Below are 19,369 nucleotides of genomic sequence, written 5' to 3' on the forward strand. Positions count from 1 at the left end.
ACATATTAGATTATATGATTAAAATTGAGCTACCTTATCCTAGAGAGCAGCTCTGATACTTTGGAAAGATGAAAGGATGGAGATTCTTTTAGGTCTTAGTTAAACTGTGCCCTTGGAAAACGTCTATATTTGTCCAGCAAGCGTGCCTAGTGGTTAAGCATTAACCCATGAACCAGGAGCTCAGGGTTTGATTTTCGGCTAGGGCACATGCCTGGGTTTTGGGCTCAATCCCCAGTAGAGGGTGTGCAAGAGGCAGCCCATCGATGATTCTCATCATTGATATTTCTATCTCTATCTCCCTTTCCCTTCCTCTCTCTGAAATTAATTTAAAAAAATAAAATAAGACATCTATATTTGAAAATAAAATTAATCTAGTGGTTGTATAGATCACCAAACAGGCTATGACAAGAATATAATTAGTTTTTTCATATTGGAAAAATTGAATTGTTCTGATTAGGAAGTCTTTTTATTTTTTTTCTTTCTTTTCCTTTTTTTTTTTTTTTTTATTAAGTAGGAAATAATTTTTGTGCCTGGTATTTTCAGTTTATGTTTATTGAGAGGTAGTATATATTATGTTAGTTACTAAGAAAAATATCTCAGTGATGCTAAAAGTATCATTGTTTTTATGCTATGAAGACTATCAATTTCAGAAGTTTGCAGAAGTGAATGAAGCTTTTTTTAGAAATAGATGTACCATTTTTTACTCAGTGTTTCTCAAAATTCTATGTAATTATTCTAAATGGAATTATATTTAAATGCACTAACATATAGCTTACTATAGAGACCTCTTTTGGATAGTTTTGCAAGTATTGCAGAGAATAGTCATCATCCTAGTTTTATATTACTCTTGATTTTCACATATGTATTTAAGTCGCTTAAAGTAAGAAAAAATATATTTAAAGTTGTTAGCTCAGGTTTTTCAATTAAATGCTTTATTAGGTTAGTATTTAAAAACTATTTTAGCTGAAACCGGTTTAGCTCAGTGGATAGAGTGTCGGTCTGCGGACTGAAAGGTTCCAGGTTCGGTTCCGGTCAAGGGCATGTACATTGGTTGCGGGCACATCCCCGGTAGGAGGTATGCAGGAGGCGGCTGGTCGATGTTTCTCTCTCATCCCTCTCCCTTCCTCTCTGTAAAAAATCAATAAAATATATATTTTAAAAACTATTTTAGACATCTTTAAAGGACAATTTCAGACATTTTTAAGCCTTCGAATCATATATACATTGGTTCCACAAATGTTCTGTGTCTCGCCCCCACCTCTCATGCCAGAAGTTTAAAGTGATAAGATTAAATATCTGTAATAAATATTTGTTGTTGAATGAATCTTAGTAAATGGAAAGGCAGTAGAGATAAATTACATTCTTACATCTGTTGACTATCCAACCAGTTTTTAATCACTTTGAAAGCTGCTTCATTTCTAATTTATTTCTATAGGAAGCCATGTGCCTTCAGTGTAGATAATTACCAGATTTTGATTGTCCTTTAATATGTTTTTCCCAATTGTTCTATTCCTGGATTTAAGAGTCACGTTTCTCAAAAGAAAAGAAAAATAGTATTTCTCCACATCCCAGGTCTTTGGGGCCAATTTTAAAGATCGGTATATCTTTAACTTTTAAAATCAAAACTAATTTATGAGGGTTTGTTCTCCGAAACAGAGGGGCAATCAATGGATTTTTATTTTTGGCTTTCCTCTATAGTTATAAATCATAATGCCTTGATATTTTAGCAAGAGATGTGTGTATGAAAATTTACCATTTTTGTCATTGTAGAAGTAAAACTGCCCTTTAAAATATAGAAAGTACAATTCTAGTTGGTCAATAAAACATCATTTACAGGGTTTTTTTCTCAAAAATTTTTATTGAGATACTCATTATATCTTAGGTGTATAATATAATTTGATATGTGTATATTTAAAGTTTTTAAAAATATGAGTATCAGTTTTTCCCTCATCACATGAATTCAGTATTGGCACATTCTAGATTTGATATGTTGTGTTTTTTTTTCTTTCCCTTCTCTAGTTGGCCAGATCAAAGTCATAGCATCTATAGATCTTTGGCTGAGGAAGACAATTTCTTTGTAGGAAAGTATTTAGTATTTTGATTGAAGTTTCCTTCTTTGGAGTGAAATAAGCAAAATGTTCTTAAAGATTTTAAGAAATATTTGCCACCTTCAAAAGAAACCAAGAAATAGGGAATCTTGATAGAGAGTACAATTTATTTTAAAAAGAAGTTGAATTTTCTAGAGAATATCATATTAGCAAACATTCTATTGCTACCTACTTTTTGAAATTCATCACTAAGTTGTTATGTGTTCCACCACGGTGTTCTTTAAGATAGGATTTAGCATTGATCACAAATGAATAAATTGAGGGGATTTTTTTTTTTTTTTTTAATGCTATAACTTCTTCCTGTATGTATAGAACCTCTTAATGGAAAGACATTACTACTTGGCCTAGGCAGTAATGTCACTTTCAGATTGTTTTTAAAGCCAGCCTTTTTCTTTTCGATGAGTCACCTCTGAGTGGACTAACTGAAATTTGAGCGCCCTTTTGATGCCACTTTCTCTGGAGTTCCTTGTCTCATTCAAAGCTTGACTTTTTTTATGCAGAATGATGTTGGCAGGCCTGGGAAGACTTCATTAAAAGACAAAAAATTCTAATGAAAACTAATTCAAGAGTTTTACTCATTCATAGCAGAACTCAAATGCATGTAGTTTTCCAGGCACTGAAGATCTAAGGTTATTTTCCAGACCTTTACTCATATCTATATCTATAGATATACATATAGATGTATTTTTTAGAAAGGTCTTGATGACTCCCCTCCTACTCCTCAAATCCTCTTAGCGTTCTTTAGTGAAGCAGGTGACCGTCACTGTCCAGCTGATCTCTTTGGTATTATTTCTTTAAAGACCCGCCTTGGGCCCTGAATACTGATTTAGTTAAATGAGAAATTGGAAACTAGAGTTAGTTCTCTCACTTTGAGCGAACACCTTCTTGCACCCCCTGCATAATTAAAGAGGAGGTTGTTTATGTTCTCACACCCTGGTCCAGTATGAAAATAACTGCCGCGGCACAAAGTGCCTTCCTCTGTCCTCACTGAAACTGGGGGAGGGACAAAGCCCAATTGTTACTTTACCCCATCCCATCTGCCTGCTAGAAGGCCTGTTTCCTCCCCTGATTGGTTTCTGCCTAACAAATGGTGTTTCTTTTTTACAGCATTATGATCCTGGACTTGTTGTGGTGATGGTAAACTTAGCAGTGGTAATTTTTATTTTCAGACTGAATACTCCTTTTGTCATCAGTGCACCAATATGTTAGGCTTACTTTCTCTGTTGTAGCCTTCATCCTTCTGCTTGGTCTTTTTCATTTTCCTTTCCTTTCCTTATGCAACTTGTCTGATCCTCGTTCATTAAAGGGTAATGTTAAGAAGGGATGTATCTGTGTTAGAAGTGAAAAAAATCAGTTAAAACATTAAATTTTAATACTGTCAAAACTTGATTTCTCCACAATGTAATGGGCACTAGCACTTGCTACTGCAATTTATAAATAAATTAAAACAAACTTTGACTGCCTTAGAAGGCAAAAGTACTAATGCAGAGTTTATAAACAGGGGTTTACAGAGGTAATGAATTTATACCAAAACTTTCTTGATTCTTACATAACAAATTCTGACAGACCAAAAAAGATACCAAAACAACAAAAAAAGTAAATTCCTTTGTTGCTGTTGTTGTTTTTCAATTCTTTTATTGGACCATTTGTTTTTACCAGTAAATCCCTGATTGAGACGTTATGAAAGTGATATTGCACCTAGGAAGTCATTTTTATAACCTGTCTTAATTTGGTCCTTTTGCTAAAGATTGCAGTCACTGCTTATTTATTATACCATTGGGCATAAGATAATAATGCATTTCATTTTAACTGGCAGTCTTTGAAAGTATCTAAAAGAAGGCTGTATTTTAGAACATTTTTCTGGCATTAGAGGCTCTTTATTTACTTAAACTTTTTTTCACTATAATAATTATTCCTAATTATCTCCTTATTGTTTAAAACGTAATGGGATATTGGTGATAAGTAAACTTCTGAATTTGTTTTTATTTTTATTTTTAATAAAAACTAATTCCATAGTTATAGAGCAACTAGGTGCAAGCGGTTGCTGGTCCCTTTGAAAACAGTTTCTTCTTTTTTGTCCAGGACCAAACCTATTCATGATCATGGCATCTGTTGTTACTTTTTAATTTGATTTTGGTAATAGCTCAAATTTAGCCTGACAAAACTTAACTTTTAGCCCAAAGGTATAATATACATGTGTGTATAACAAAAACAAAAAAATTAATTAAAAAAAAGACAATTGTTTACACCAGGCCGAGTGAAATGATGAGGGAAGTAAACATTGTGTTTTTTCACTAAAGGTGTACAACGGATAAGGTAAGTCCTCTTATCAGTGGGCTTACATCACAATAAACAGCGCAAGTTGTGATGTAAAACAGCTGTGGTAGTAAAGTGCTTGTCTGCCCCATTTTGCTTTGTTTGGCTGGTTATGAGTGGATTAAATATACATTTTTAAAAATCTTCAGCATAGATCGACTAGATTAAAGTCAATTTTCTTCGCAACTAGTCCTTTTCACAGCTTACCGATTACCACAGTCAGGTTAAGTCCATTTTGGAAAAGGGGACCTCAGTGCAACAGTTCAAAAGAAACTGTTCTTGTTTCTACGGGCAACTAACTGTTGTTGCTTATTTAAATTTTTCATAGCCCCACTGAACTGGAAAGCATCTTTTGAAAACAAAACAAAAAATATTAAACATACTGAGTTGTAATTACAGTTTTCCTGTATCATGTTTGAAACTGCTTCTTTGATTTAAGCATATCAGTTGAAATATTGATTCCAGTTTTAAAAGTGTGTATGGGAGGATGTCAGTGAATAATAAGAGTGAAGTGATTCTGGATGAAAACTTATTTTAAACCTCCTGGGGCCATTGCTTAGAAGTGCTTTGCATTACTTAATTTTGTCACAGTAATCTGGAATTATTCTCACTGGAAGGACAATCAAGGTGGTTAATTGCGCTTAAACTGGGAGAGGTAGATTTGGTTGTAAGCTGTGAGAATGGCTTGTGTTTGGTTCACTGTAGCTTTCTGGTCTCTGCACTCCAAGGCAAGATCTCTAACCACCCAAACCCAATGTGTAAAGTGAGCTTTTGGCTTGGCTTAGCTTTGCATCTTAACCTTGATTGTGTGTTCCTGTTACAGGGAGAACTGATCCCATTCCGATTGTTTTCAAGTATGACGTCATGGGCATGGGTCGCATGGAGATGGAGGTAAACTGATCTCATTAGCTCACTCGTTTTATGGAATATTTAAAATTGATATTAATTCCAAATTCAGATGCCAGTGCAAGAATACATTTATTAGATAGAATGTGGTTTTAATATTTTTCTTTGGAAATTTAAAATTACATTTTACATTTTTACTTAGTGCTGCCATTGAGGTAGGTAGGTGGCAAATAATAACTCTGTTTTAATTGAGGCATAGAGAAATTCAGTGTTTTGTCCAGGATTATGCCACAGACCCTGGTACTCATTTCAATAGGCAGTGTTGCTTAACTCTTAAAATATTTGCTATGGTAGAAGATTTGTCCCTTAGAGATGTGTACAACTGTCGTTTATGGTATCTTCATCAGCTAAAATATTTTCTCCATTTACTCCTAATTCTTTGACATAGACCTCTGAATTAAAGTCTGTTATCGTTTTTTTTAAAAATGTGCCTGTTGCCGAAACCGGTTTGGCTCAGTGATGGAGCGTCGGTCTGCGGACTGAAGGGTCCCGGGTTCGATTCCGGTCAAGGGCATGTACCTTGGTTGCAGGCACATCCCCGGTAGTGGGTGTGCAGGAGGCAGCTGGTCGATGTTTCTCTCTCATCAACGTTTCTAGCTCTCTATCTCTCTCCCTTCCTCTCTGTAAAATATCAATTAAAAAAAATGTGCCTGTTGGGAACCAACAGCATGCATGTAAGGATTAATGATTTCCTGCAAGCTATTTTCTCTGTGGGTGACAATAAAGCAAGAGGTTACTGAGCAAAATACAGAGTTTTTTTTCATCCAGTACTGTAGTTTGTGCAGATGACTTTTAAATTGCTAATTGGGGAATCGTTAGGAATTAAGACTAATTATATCTTATTTTGTTAAGCTCGATTATGCCGAAGATGCTACCGAACGGCGCCGTGTCCTAGAAGTGGAAAAAGAAGACACGGAAGAACTAAGACAGAAGTACAAGGTACTTAAAAGAAGCTTTTCTTGCATGTGGGGTGTTCACACTGAAAGATATTTTCAGTGCGAAGGATCTCTGTTGACAGCACTTGTTTGGCATTTGGTGGTGATTAGTAGTAGATCTCATCTGTTATTACAACCACTCACAAATTGCCCCACCAACTTACCCCTTATGCTTCATTCAGCTTTTACTTGTGCCACTAAATTTATGAAAAGCCCTTTTTTTCTCTTCAGATAAGACTACTTCTTTACAACATTCACTTTAAAATTCTACCAAGTTCATTTTTTGTTTGTATTTTGTGGTTCTTACAGGATTATGTTGACAAAGAGAAGGCAATTGCTAAAGCATTGGAAGACCTCAGAGCCAACTTTTACTGTGAACTCTGTGATAAGCAATATCAAAAACATCAGGAGTTTGACAACCATATCAATTCCTATGATCATGCACACAAACAGGTGAGGAATAGTTATTTGCTAACAAAGAAAAATATACTTTATTTTTTGTTATAACTATTGAATTTTGAGTGGACGCCCCAAAATTGGAGACTATGGTTTCTCTGGTTTCTTGTATCTGCCAGTCTTAATATGAAGTCATCTGACTTTTTTTCCATGACAGAAGTCCTGACATAGACCTCCCCCTTCCAACTTATGTAGAGTGAAGAATTGTGAACTTCATAAATGTTGCATAAAATTTTTGTTTGACTGGTTCTTAAATTTGTATTTGATTTGGTAATTCAAGTAAGGATCACTAGGAGCTTTGTTTTTCTCTCTCCCTCTTTATGAACTTGTGAAACTTTGAACAGTTATCCCAGGCTGGTGGTTTCATCTTCTGTATAGACGAGTTCTTGCTTTATTAGGCTACTCTTTCTTATTAGTCAGTCATTTTGTTATACGGTACTCTTGGAAGGTAGGTAAATCCTAAGAAGGAAAATAAAATTAGATGCTATCTTAACTTCAACAAAAAACTGATGCTGCTCCTAAGCCATTTGGCTCAGTGGATAGAGCGTCAGCCCTCGAACTGAAAGATCATGGATTTGATTCCTATCAAGGGCCACATGTACCTCGGTTGCGGGCTCCGTCTCCAGCCCCAGTCCAGGCCTCTGCAGGAGGCAACCAGTCAATGTGTCTCTCCGTCAATGTTTCTCTTTCTATCTCTGTCTCTCCCACTTCTTTCCAAACTTCTAAAAATCAATGGGAAAATATCCTCAGATGAGGATTAACCAGAAAACAAAACAAAAAAACTGATACTACATGTTGAAAAGTTTGCTGAAAAATAAATTACACTTTCTTTGCATTCTTTTTTTAAAAATTTATTTAGGGGATTAAAAAATCAGTACCTAATGAATTACTGGCATAAAGAAAGCAGCAATACTCCTGAGGGATTTTAGAAGGAGAAAATGAATCTTTATATCTATAGCACAGTTCTGGCTTATTAAAAGATTTTGAGCTATTTGATCTTGGGTGACTTTAGCATAACTTGTTCCGTTTGGGGGGGATACATAGTTGTATTTGTTAGGTTTGTAAGATTTATGGGCTTTGCTGGAATGCTCTCTTAAGCTGAACCTGTTCAACCAACATTATTTTAAACCTTTGCTTCATTTTTCAACCAACCAAAGATTTCAGAGCACAGGTTAAAGAGAGGCTTTGCCTAAGCTTTACTTTTACTGCCAAGGGGTACTTTTCAAGGTGGTTGAAGTATACTTTATGCAACAAGCTCTTCCACATTTAACAACACCTAACCAATTTAAGATTATTTTACTGATAGAGTTTTATTTAAGACAGATTTTCAACAATTTATACACATTTGGACATTATTTTAATATATTGTTAGCTCTGCCTGGTTTAAAAAACAGAAATTGAGAGAGCTTAGACAGGATGTGGCAAAAGTGGGTTTATAGTTGTGTTGTGTTGTGTACGAAACACAGAATTTATTCTTTTTTAAAAAGTATATTTTATTGATTTCAGAGAGGAGAGGAGATGGAGCAAGAGAAACATCAATGATGAGAATTATTGATTGGCTGCCTCCTGCACACCCCCCTCTAGGGATTGAACCCACAACATAGTATGTGCCCTTGGCCAGAATCCAACCTGAGACCCTTCAGTCTGCAGGCCGATGTTCCATCCATTGAACCAAATCAGCTAGGGACAGAATTTATTCTTGTGTTATATGTTATTATTTTCCATATGAACAACTATAAACCTACTTTTGCCCCAACCTGTATATGAACAAAATACATTGGCAGTTAACTTACTCCTTTAAAGAATGATCTGCCAAGAAAGAAGAATGCAATAGTGAATAATACTTATTCAGTAGCTTTTGGAGCTTTTTCAGTATATATGTAATTCAAACTTTGGGGTTATTTTTTATGGATTTAAGAAAGACATTTTATACCTAAGTACATCTTTACCTTTTTGGGCTTTTGAGAATTTCTTCAATTAAGTAGTCTCTCATTAGTTAAAAACATTACAGAAGAAACTTTAGGCACCAAGTGGACATTTAGAAAAGTTACATTTTAATTAATGAGAAGTCTCCTGAGTAAAGTTTTAATTATAAGAGAATAAACCAGGAAAAATGTAATTCAAATTTGAATAATGTGTACATGCCTTTTAAGGGGGAAATCCATCAAAGCAAAAGCAAAACAGATTTACAATTAAATGTAGAACTAATAAAATTCACATTGACAACATTAATATGATGGATGATAATGTTTTAGTGATATTTCTTTCAACTTGAGAGAAGTAGATATTGTTACAGCTCTGGTTCATTTGAATTTGACCTGTTTATTCTCCTGTGCACTTTGGTTTAACTCAGTTTTCTCACCACTTTCCTGTTGCAGTGGTTCTCCACAGGGGGAGATTTTGTCTCCCAGGATATACTTTGCTATGTCTGGAGACATTCTTTGTTATCACAACTAGGGGCATCTGGTGGTGGAGGCCAAGGGTGCTGTTAAACATCTTAAAATGCACAAAAAGTTCCTTGCAACCAAGAATTACCTGGCCCCTAATGGTTGAGAAACCCGTTCTATAGGACAGGGGTCTTCAAACTACGGCCCGCGGGCCACATGCGGCCCGCAGAGGAGTCTGATCCGGCCCGCCAGGTTTTTTGGGCAGTGAGTGCAGCCGAGGTGTTACAGTAGGAATTAGTAGTTCATATAGTCCGGCCCTCCAGCTCTCTGAGGGACCGTGATCTGGCCCCCACTTTAAAAAGTTTGAGGACCCCTGTATTAGGACAACTGAAAACTTTCAAATATATAGGTTTTGTGATATCATTTGACTTTTGTTTGGTACAAACAAATCACTATCATTTTAACTTCCCAGTTGTCAATATTTACAAAGCGCTCTTTAGATTATCTCAAATATTCATTTATTACTCTTTTTTTTTTTTTTTTTTTTTTTTTAACCATCAGAATGAAAACACAAAATTAATTTATGGATTACCTTATCCATTAATATAGAGTACTAGACGCCCCGTATGTGAAATTTGTGCACAGGTAGAGTACCTGGAGCCATGGCTGATGTGGCTCGGTGGATATAGAGTGTCAGCCTGCGGACTGAGGGGTCACAGGCTTGATCCCCACTCGGGGACGTGCAGAAGGCAGCTGATCCATGATTCTCTCTCATAGATGATGTTTCTCTCTCTCTCCTTCTCCCTATCTATAGTAACAAAAAGCCAGATATCATGGTCAGGATGATCAGTCGATCAGTTGCTATGAGGTGCATTGACCACCTCTCAGTCCCACCCCTCAGCCCACAGGCTCCCTTTGCTGGATGGCCAACGGGGAACCACAGGAACCGGGCTGGGTGGCAGCAGAGTGGGCCTGGGGACTGGACTTGAGGGGCAGCAGCAGCGTAGCGGAGGGTTGTGGGGCGGTGGCAAGCAGTGTCACGGGGCGGCGGTGAGCAGCTTCGCAGAACGTGGCAGCGAGCAGTGTTGCAGAAGGTTATAGGGTGGCAGCAGCATCACAGAGTGCCCGGGGGCGGTGGCTGCAGGGTCACAGAGCAGCAGATATGGCTGTGATTGTGCACTGGGCCTCTAGTAAATATATAAACAGAAAAACACGTGGCACTAAATTTTTATATAGTTACACTCTTCCCTGCACTTAAAGTTTCTAAGGAGCCTAGCTGGTTTGGCTCCATGCATAGAGCATCGGCCCGTGGACTGAAGGGTCCTGGATTCAGTTCAGTTCAAGGATACTGAACTGGGTTGTGGGCTCGATCCCCAGTAGTGGGTGTGCAGGAGGCAGCCAATCAATTATTCTCTCTCTTTAAACATAGATGTTTCTATCCTATTTTTCCCTCTCCCTTCCTCTCTGAAATCAATAAAATCCTATCTAATAAAAGAGTAGCATGCAAATTGACCATACCTCTGCTACACCCACAATCCACACCTACCAACCAATCTGGAGCAAGTATGCAAATTAACCCAAACAATATGGCTGCAACCACAGAGCAAACAGGGGGCTTGAGTTTCCCTGGCAATGGAGGAAAAGTTTCAATTATAGAACATAAATAAATCCCAAATGCCAAGGCCTCTGCTTGGGTTGCCAGGGGCATGGCCGACCTGCAAACCACCATAAGCCCCTAGCCCAAGTCGCCTTACGCCCCAAGGGAACCCCCACCTTGATTCAGGACACCCTTCAGGGCAAATCAGCTGGCCCCACCCTTGCATCGGGCCTCTATCCTAGCTAATAAAAGTAATATGTAAATTGACCATTACTCCAACACAAGATGGCCAGCAGGGGAAGGAAGTTGGGAGGGATGGAGCCAGGAGGGGAGGGCAATTGTGGATGATCAGGCCAGCAGGGGAGAGCTGTTAGGAGGTACCAGACCTGCAGGGGAGAGCAGTTAGGGGTGACCAGGCTGACAGAGGAGGGAAGTTGGGGGCAACCAGGCCTGCAGGGAAGGGCAGTTGGGAGGGAACCCAGGCCTGCAAGGGAGAGCAGTTGGGGGTATCAGGCCTGCAGGAGAGGGCAGTTAGAGTCAATCAGGCTGGCAGGGAGCGGTTAGGTGCGATCAGGAAGACAGGCAGGCAAGCATTTGGGAGCCAGCAGTCCTGGATAGTGAGAGGGTTGTCCAACTGCCCATTTAGGCCCGATCCTGGATCCCAGTTGGAAATTCCTCGAGGGGTCCCAGATTGGAGAGGGTGCAGGCTGGACTGAGGCGCACGCAGGCGCGCGCACACACGCATGTGCGTGAATTTCATGCACCAGGCCTCTAGTAGATAATATAAAATTCCTAAGGAATCTTTAATTGACTGTGATACAACACAGTTAAGTAACCCCTATGGGAGGTAGGTCCTATTTATTATTCTTCTTTGATAGACATGACCCTACCATACAAATGGACCTACCATTTTCCAAATTTATGCTTTAAAATCATAAAGACAACCCTGTCTTGTCTTCCAGGAAGGCACACAGGATTTTTATGAATCTGAGATAACAGGTAAGTACATTCAACCCTATGCTAGTAATCCCTAGTTTGCATCTTCCATCAGATTTTCACCATTAAATATTTTTAGGATGGGCAGATTCTGAATGCCCATGTCTTCATTAAGCACAAATAATCTCTCAAAAGGGGGCTGCGGAGCCACCCTCATTTGTGGGGTTTTTGTTTTGTTTTGCCTCTCACTATTCACTATTTCCTAAGGCATTTTGTGAAGGAAGTCATTAATACACAGATATCAAGAACCAGCATGATCTTCAAAGATGAAAAAGCTAATTGGATATTTTGGCTCTTTTCAGTAGTTTAACCCTTATTTTAAAGTAATCATTTCAATACATTTTGAGGTCTTAAAGGATATGCCTTCCCATTCTTCAAGAGATAACCGGTGATTTCTTTTTATATTGTAAGTTCATTCTGATACCCGAGTGCTCAGTAGGCATTAGAAGATATCTTCTACCTTTGCTGACTGAGTTATATTAAAGCTGACTTTGAAACTAAACATTTTTCCATCTCTATCTCCCTGCCTCTTTAATTATTTTGCATGTCTTAAAAAAAAAACAACAAAAAAACATGTCTAGCTGAAGCCAGTTTGTCTCAGTGAAACAGGCCTGCAGACTGAAAGGTCCCAGGTTCGATTCCGGTCAAAGGCATGTACCTTGGTTGCGGACACATCCCCAGTAGGGGGCATGCAGGAGGCAGCTGGTCAATGTCTCTGTCTCAGCGTTGTTTCTGTCTTTCCCTCTCCCTTCTTCTCTGTAAAAAAATCAATTAAAAATATATATTTTTTTAAATAAAAATAAATAAAACACATCTGGCCCTACCCCGTGGTCAGCAGACTGCAGCTTATGTGCCACATGCGGCTTTTTGGCCCCTTGAGTGTGGCTCTTCCACAGAATACCATGGCCTGGGCGAGTCTATTTTGAAGAAGTGGCATTAGAAGAAGTTTTAAGTTTAAAAAATTTGGCTCTCAAAAGAAATTTCAATCATTGTACTGTTCATATTTGGCTCTGTTGACTAATGAGTTTGCCGACCACTGACCTAGACCATTTGGCTCAGAGCATAGAGCATCTGCCTGCGGACTGGAGGGTCCCAGGTTCAATTCCGGTCAAGGGCACATGCTTGGGTTGTGGGCTTGATCCCCAGTAGGAAGCATGCAGGGGGCAGCTGATGAATGATTCTCTCATCATTCATGTTTCTCTATCTCTTCCTCTACCTTCCTCTCTAAAATCAATAAAAATATCTATATATTTTAAAGACTTAATAAATACACAACATATATGTTAATTGATATGACAATGGAAATTACTTTTTTTAGTTTTCATAGGGCTTAAATTTCAAAATCCAAAGAACATTTCCCCCCCCCCCCCAGAGGTAAATTTACAGCAGCACAACAATAGTCAGTGCCTTATTTTTTATTATTATTAATTTCCTTATTGATTAAGGTATCACATATTTGTCCTCAACCCCTCATTCCAATCCCCCACCCCATCCCCACTCATGTCCCTACTCCCCTATTGTCCTTGACCACTGGTTAGGCTCATATGTATGCACATCAGTGCCTTATTTTTGTTGTTGTTTTGCTTTTCTTTCTTGGTGCCTTGTTACCTACTCTGGATTTTTCCAGTCTTACTCTATTTGTGCCACTAAGGATCTCCTCATTAGCCTCCAGTAGATAAACCAGAGACATAAATTATCCCGTAGATGTATCTGTGGTGATAGTTTTCCCCCTTTGATCTCAGTTGGTTCCCAGTTTTTGAAAGTGAGACTTTATAGCCCAGCCAGTGTCGCTCAATTGTTGAACGTCGACCTATGTTCCAAGAGTTCACAGATGGATTCCTGGTCAGGCCACATGCCCGGGTTGCAGGCTCAATTCTTCTATAGAGGAGTTCGTGCAGGAGGCGGCCAATCAATGATTCTTTCTCATCATTGATGTTCCTAACTCTCTCGCCCTCTCCCTTCCTCTCTGAAATCAATAAAAAATATATTTTAAAAGTAAAAAATAAATAACAAATGAGACTATATATAATTCAGGCTTTGGCTTATTTTGAAAAATTAAGATATCTGAGAACATTTGTTATACATTTCAATATAACAAACAGTTGGCTAAAACTAGTAACTGCTATCGTCAAAAAGGCATGCATATTCACAAACTCTCCAATTAACTCTGGTTTCCACTTCATCTTCCCTCTTGTGTCATCCTGTGTGACTCGTTATATTACTTGCCAAACTACTCTAAACATTTGAGGTTGTGACCCAACCTTACATCTTTCCCTCCTGTCAACACACAGGCTCCCACAGTTTCTAGTTGACACTAGGAAAGTAGCACATTGAAAAGCTGCCTTAGCGTTGGGTCTAATTTTCTAGCATTTTTATAACCATCTATGATAGTGTCATCCAGTGATCAGAATCTAGTATTGTAAAGCAGCTTTGAGAAAATTCCTTTAACTTATAAAATCAATATCTCGGTCAGAAGAAAGAGTGCTTTCAGCTAAATGACTTCATTGTGAAAGCCCTGACAATTTTTTATTTTTTGAAAAGATTGAAATTTTATTTAATACCAAGGTCTATTTTGGCTATAAAAGCAATGGTTTTCTGAGCTTTAAATAGCTGAATTAAAATTAAGCCTGTAGCAATCATCAGTAACTTCTCGATTCTAAATTGTATAGGATAGAAGATATTACTGTATGATTTAGTTAACTTTGTCTAAACTGTTACAGTAACAGTTTTAAAGCATTGCATACTTTTTTTTTTTTTGGTTTTCTGAGCACAAGTTTATTCAACACAAAATAATCCATCCAACTTTACTGAGGTGGCTGACTACGTCCATGACCAAATCCGCCTCTAAACTGGAATTCGGTTGCTGACCCAGCCCCAGCCTCAGCTTTCTTGTCAGCACCAGGGGGCACAGCACTCAGTCTGTAGGTGTCTCTGTCGGCTTCCCCTCGAGTGAGTGAGTCTTGCAGGTTGCTCGCCCTCCAGACCTTTGGGCCTTGGGCGGCCAGTCTCAGGCCGGCTGCGGCGCAGTGTGGCGGGCACGATCTCAGGGGGCAGGTGGAGGTAATCGCGGAGGTATGGATGCCCTCGTTGGTTAGGTACCAGTAGAAGTGTCTCCGGGCAAACTGCTCCTTCACGTAGCCCCGGGACTTGAGAGACTGCATGGCCTTCATGACGTGGAGGTTGGGCACGTTCTTGTCTGCCAGCTCGGGGTGCTTCGGCATGTGCACATCCTTCTTGGCCACCATCACCCCCTCCTTAAAGAGGAGCTCGTAGATGGTGATCCGGTTCTTCTTGGGCATCAACATCTCGGCAGCTCGCATTGTATACTTTTAGTTGACTACTTCACTACCCAAGAATGTGTATTATCAAGGAACAGAAATTTTAGAGTTTTTCTCATTACTCAAAAATGAAATAAGTTCTGACTTTATTTTCTGAGACATTTCATAGTGATCAAGAAAGGAATAATCACATGGATTTCATTCAGCTTTGAGGGGGTTATTTCCCACTTGAAGTCTCATTGTTTACTGGCTGGATTTTTGTCTTGAGAGATATTTTACTGCATTCTGCCCTCTGTGTGCGTGGCACATATGGCATCAGGAACAAAAGCACATCAAAACCAGTTGTACCTCTGGCAAGCCACTGCAGCTCTAAATAAATACGGACTGGGTTCCTCTTTCAGTGGTACTTTGATATTCAATTGGGGGTGGAGGGGAACAACACAAAAAAACAAGGCAAGAGAAAATTTTAAAACTAAAGTAGAAAGTAGCAAAATCACTAAGATCATATATCAATGAAGATATTCCATAGATGCTCTATATTTTGGGTCTTTATAGAAAGCTTATCAATTAAAAAAACCATAAGTTGTTATAAAGATGTGAAATAGGTTAAGAAAATTATATAGTATTTATGAATGCCAAAGCTTCATAAATGTTGACTTAAACAGCACAATTTACCTCTTGAGATTACACTTCAAAACAAAGCAATTGTGAAGAGAAGTATACATCTTAAAACTTGAGCATGTTGTAAGTTGTGTTGTTTTTAAATATATTTTTATTTACTTCAGAGGGGAAGGTAGAGGGAGAGAGAGAGAAACATCAATGATGATCTCCATGTGTCTTTGGGACCTGTCACTGTGGCAGTCTCCCTTCCTGGCCATGGAAGAGCATTTTCTTGTTTATTGGCAAAGCTGTCACCATCTGATTGGTATCAGATTCTGACTTGCACCAGTAACATTCTTCACCTGTAAAGCCCTGAGGGCGCTGGGTTATCGCACAGATGTTTCTCAGTGTTTCCGCTAAGTTGAACTAATTGCTTCAATGGTGATGGAGACAAGGGATGAGAAACCCATGACCAGTGAAGTCTCCTGGAACTTCCTGCAGTGCACAGGATTTCCAAGGCGCCAGCTCCAGGTTGGAGTGGGAAAGGTGATGGGAAAATAAAGTTCTGGAAGCCACAGAGGGAGCATTTTCGGCACAGCCTGAATGTTTTAAGTAGCAATGAGTGTATGCTTGTTACAATTAAATAAAGTGCTTGGTTCATCTGCAAAAGAAAGAAAGAAGGAAGGAAGGAAGGAAGGAAGGAAGGAAGGAAGGAAGGAAGGAAGGAAGGAAGGAAGGAAGGAAGAAAAAGAAGGAAGGAAGGAAGGAAGGAAGGAAGGAAGGAAGGAAGGAAGGAAGGAAAGAAAGAGAAAGAAAGAGAGAAAGAAAGAGAGAGAGAGAGAAAGAGAAACATCAATGATGAGAGAGAATCATTGATCAGCTGCCTCCTGCATACCCCACACTGGGGATCGAGCCTGCAACCCAAGCATGTGCCCTGACTGAGAATCAAACCGTTACCTCCTGGTTCATAGGTTGGTGCTCAACTGCTGAGCCACGCTCGGTGGGTAAGCATGTTGTAGTTTTAATAACCTATAGCGGAGAGATTAAAACTTTATGTTCAGTGATACTTTGTACCACTCTGGATGCCATTTCTTTGGGAATGTTTTGCTTAATAAGAAAATTTACATCCTTTGACCTGTCTTCTAAAACTTGAGCATCTTTAGGCTTTTCACCTGTTCAATCTTACCCCCTCTGCTTTGGTTGGGAATACACATCTTACACCCCGCTCTCACAGCCTTGGAAAGCTCGGCATCTGTGTAGGGAAGCTCTCTGCCTTTGTGAGCAGAAATAACCCTAACACAGACCTTCTTAAGAGCTAAGGTTGCTGGTAAAATCCTGTATTCTCTCACTATGAATGTCTCACTCCATTCTTCTTGGCACACGATCCAGATTTGAGTAAAAATGATTTTACCTTACGGTATTTAGGTTCTTGGAAATCGAGACCTTACGCAAAACAAAATAAAACCAATTTTACCAGAGGCTATAATATAAACAAGCTAAGTTCCTATAGCATATTTCTTATCACAAACATATCACCAAACTTAAACATGGAAATAAATGTAAGAGCTATACATACATTTAAGAAAGATTAATAAAAACAAATGAAGTAATTGTTTTTCACCCTGATTTGAAGGTAATCAGAGCCTCTCCCAACAGCTCAGGGAGCAAGGCCAGGATATCCATTGTAGCGTGCACCATCCACACCCTCACACTCACTCAGGTAGGGACAGTGTATAGACACAGCAATTCTTCCAGTGTGGGAGGAAACGAGTAAGCAGAAAGAAAAACAAAAGAAAACATGTAGACATGGGGAGAATGTGCAAACTACAGACAGTAGCCCGTGCTGGGAATTAATTTTTCTTCCCCTCTCCTTAACTTTATAATGAAACAACATTATTCAAGGACCTGCTTATATTTATCAGTGTTGCACAGTGGTGGAGATTCTAGGCTAAGGCCGTATGTTGTATTAACTAGTCAGAAAAGTTAAATTAACTTACGGACTAATGAGAAGTTTATGAATGACAGTGCTTTGAACTGGGATGCTGCTGCACCATTTGCTTTGAGCTCAGGCAGCTCTTATGAATTATAATCCTTCAAATTTTACATAGAGGACAAATGTTTGCCTCCAGATAGGACCTAAAGGGCTATATAGATATACTTAATATTCGTTATCCACAGCCCTGGCTTGTTTGGCTCAGTGGATAGAGAGTCGGCCTGTGGAGTGAAGGGTCCCAGGTTTGGTTCCTGCAAGGGCACATGCCAAGTTGTCGCTTGATCCCCAGTAGGGGCATGCAGGAGGCGGCTGGTCAGTGATTCTCTCTCATCATTGATATTTCTCTCTCTCCCTCTTCCTTCCTCTCTGAAATCAATAAAAATATATTTTAAATAAAAACCTTGTTATCTACAAAAACACAATGGCAAACCATTTCACATGTACTAGGATGTCTAAGTATTAGAGAGGATATGGGGAAATTGGATCTCTCCTACATTGTTAATGGGGTTGGAAAACAAAAGTTTGGCAAATTCTCAGAATGTTAAGTTACCATATGGCCAGTATATACCCAAAAGAAATGAAAATGTACTTGTAACAAGATTGTCCATAACTTCTTTATTCATAATAGCCAAAAAGTGGAAACAGTCTGTCCATCAGCTGATGGATGGATGAAGGGATATCCCCTGCGGTGGGATATTTCACATTTAAAAGGGATGACTTACTGGTAAATCCACGTTGCACAAACCATGGAAATATTATGCTAAGAAAAAGAAGCCAGTCATAAAGATGCTCATATTGTATAATTTAATCTGTATGAAATGTCTAGAATAAGCAAATCTATATGGAATGTAGGTTAGGTTTCCAGGGCCTGGGTGGAAGGAGGCAACGGGGAATGACTGCTAATGAGTATGGGGTTCCATTTGAGGTAATGGAAATGTTCTGAAATTAGATAGTAGTGGTGATTGCGCAACTCTGAATGTACTATTCCCACCAAATTTTATACTTTAAATGGGTGTATTTTATGGTATGTGGATTATATTCCAATCAAATTACCTTTAAAACCTCATTTTTCCAGCTTAAATGTGTGTGTGTAAAATAAAGCAGACACACCTGGTATTAAAGAATATGCCATACATGTAAAGCCTTTTGCTGAATTCCTGAGCATAACAAAGCATCCATTACACAGAGATTTTTGTGACAATTTGATATTCACCAAATAATATTAACCCTTTGCACTCCGAACCATTCTGGACATTGGCTACCAGCTACTCGACGCTAACGGCGGAAACGTGCGTTGAATTAACTCAATTCCCCGTAATCACTAATAAACTGCAATGTCCCCTGAGAGGGGACATCCGAGTGATATGCTAGAATTCCGATGTCCCCTGAGAGGGGACAGTGGAGTGCAAAGGGTTAAGAGTCATAGTGTTACAAAATCACTGGGCATAGAAGGTAAGTATTGCCCTAAATGACTAATTAGTACTACTCTTAAAGGAATGTATGCTTTTCCCTCTGATTTTTTTCAGTATCTATAATCAACATTAGTGTTTAGTTTTTTTTTTCTATTACCAACATTTCGTTTTCTGTGTTACTGAATAAAATTCATTTCCACCACTTACTGATATGCAGAGCTAAAAGAAAGGAATTTGCATCTATCTAGTAATTTGGACTTCCTTAATCATTTAACTATAATCTTCCTCCTCTGAATACCTGAATGCTGAAACTTTGTGTTCTCTCCTGGTGTTCGCGCTCTCATCACAGAGTGATGTTCTGGATGGTCTCATCCAGAGGCATCAG

General features: G+C 38.8%; 1 protein-coding gene and 1 pseudogene across 7 annotated transcripts in view; one reads left to right on the forward strand and one right to left on the reverse strand.

Moving 5' to 3' along the window:
• The window catches only part of GPATCH8 (G-patch domain containing 8), a 66,051-nt gene that overhangs the window by 31,683 nt on the left and 14,999 nt on the right, over positions 1-19,369 (forward strand). For 3 of the 6 annotated variants that reach the window (XM_084863382.1, XM_084863383.1, XM_084863385.1), the window contains 4 exons: positions 3,216-3,260; positions 5,248-5,315; positions 6,183-6,269; positions 6,575-6,718. In XM_084863382.1, coding sequence (XP_084719508.1) covers positions 5,289-5,315; positions 6,183-6,269; positions 6,575-6,718 — 258 coding nt within the window. In that variant the 5' untranslated portion in view covers positions 3,216-3,260; positions 5,248-5,288. The remainder of the gene's footprint in view (positions 1-3,215; positions 3,261-5,247; positions 5,316-6,182; positions 6,270-6,574; positions 6,719-19,369) is intronic. The other 3 variants (XM_084863381.1, XM_084863380.1, XM_084863384.1) reach the window with 1 other exon arrangement.
• Positions 14,446-15,039, reverse strand: LOC311611428 (small ribosomal subunit protein eS10-like; annotated as a pseudogene). Its single transcript has one exon. The product of its transcript is annotated as a small ribosomal subunit protein eS10-like (transcript).

The sequence above is a fragment of the Pipistrellus hanaki genome (genome assembly GCF_964339955.1).
Source record: "Pipistrellus hanaki genome assembly, chromosome: 16".
Classification (NCBI taxonomy): Eukaryota; Metazoa; Chordata; class Mammalia; order Chiroptera; family Vespertilionidae; genus Pipistrellus; species Pipistrellus hanaki.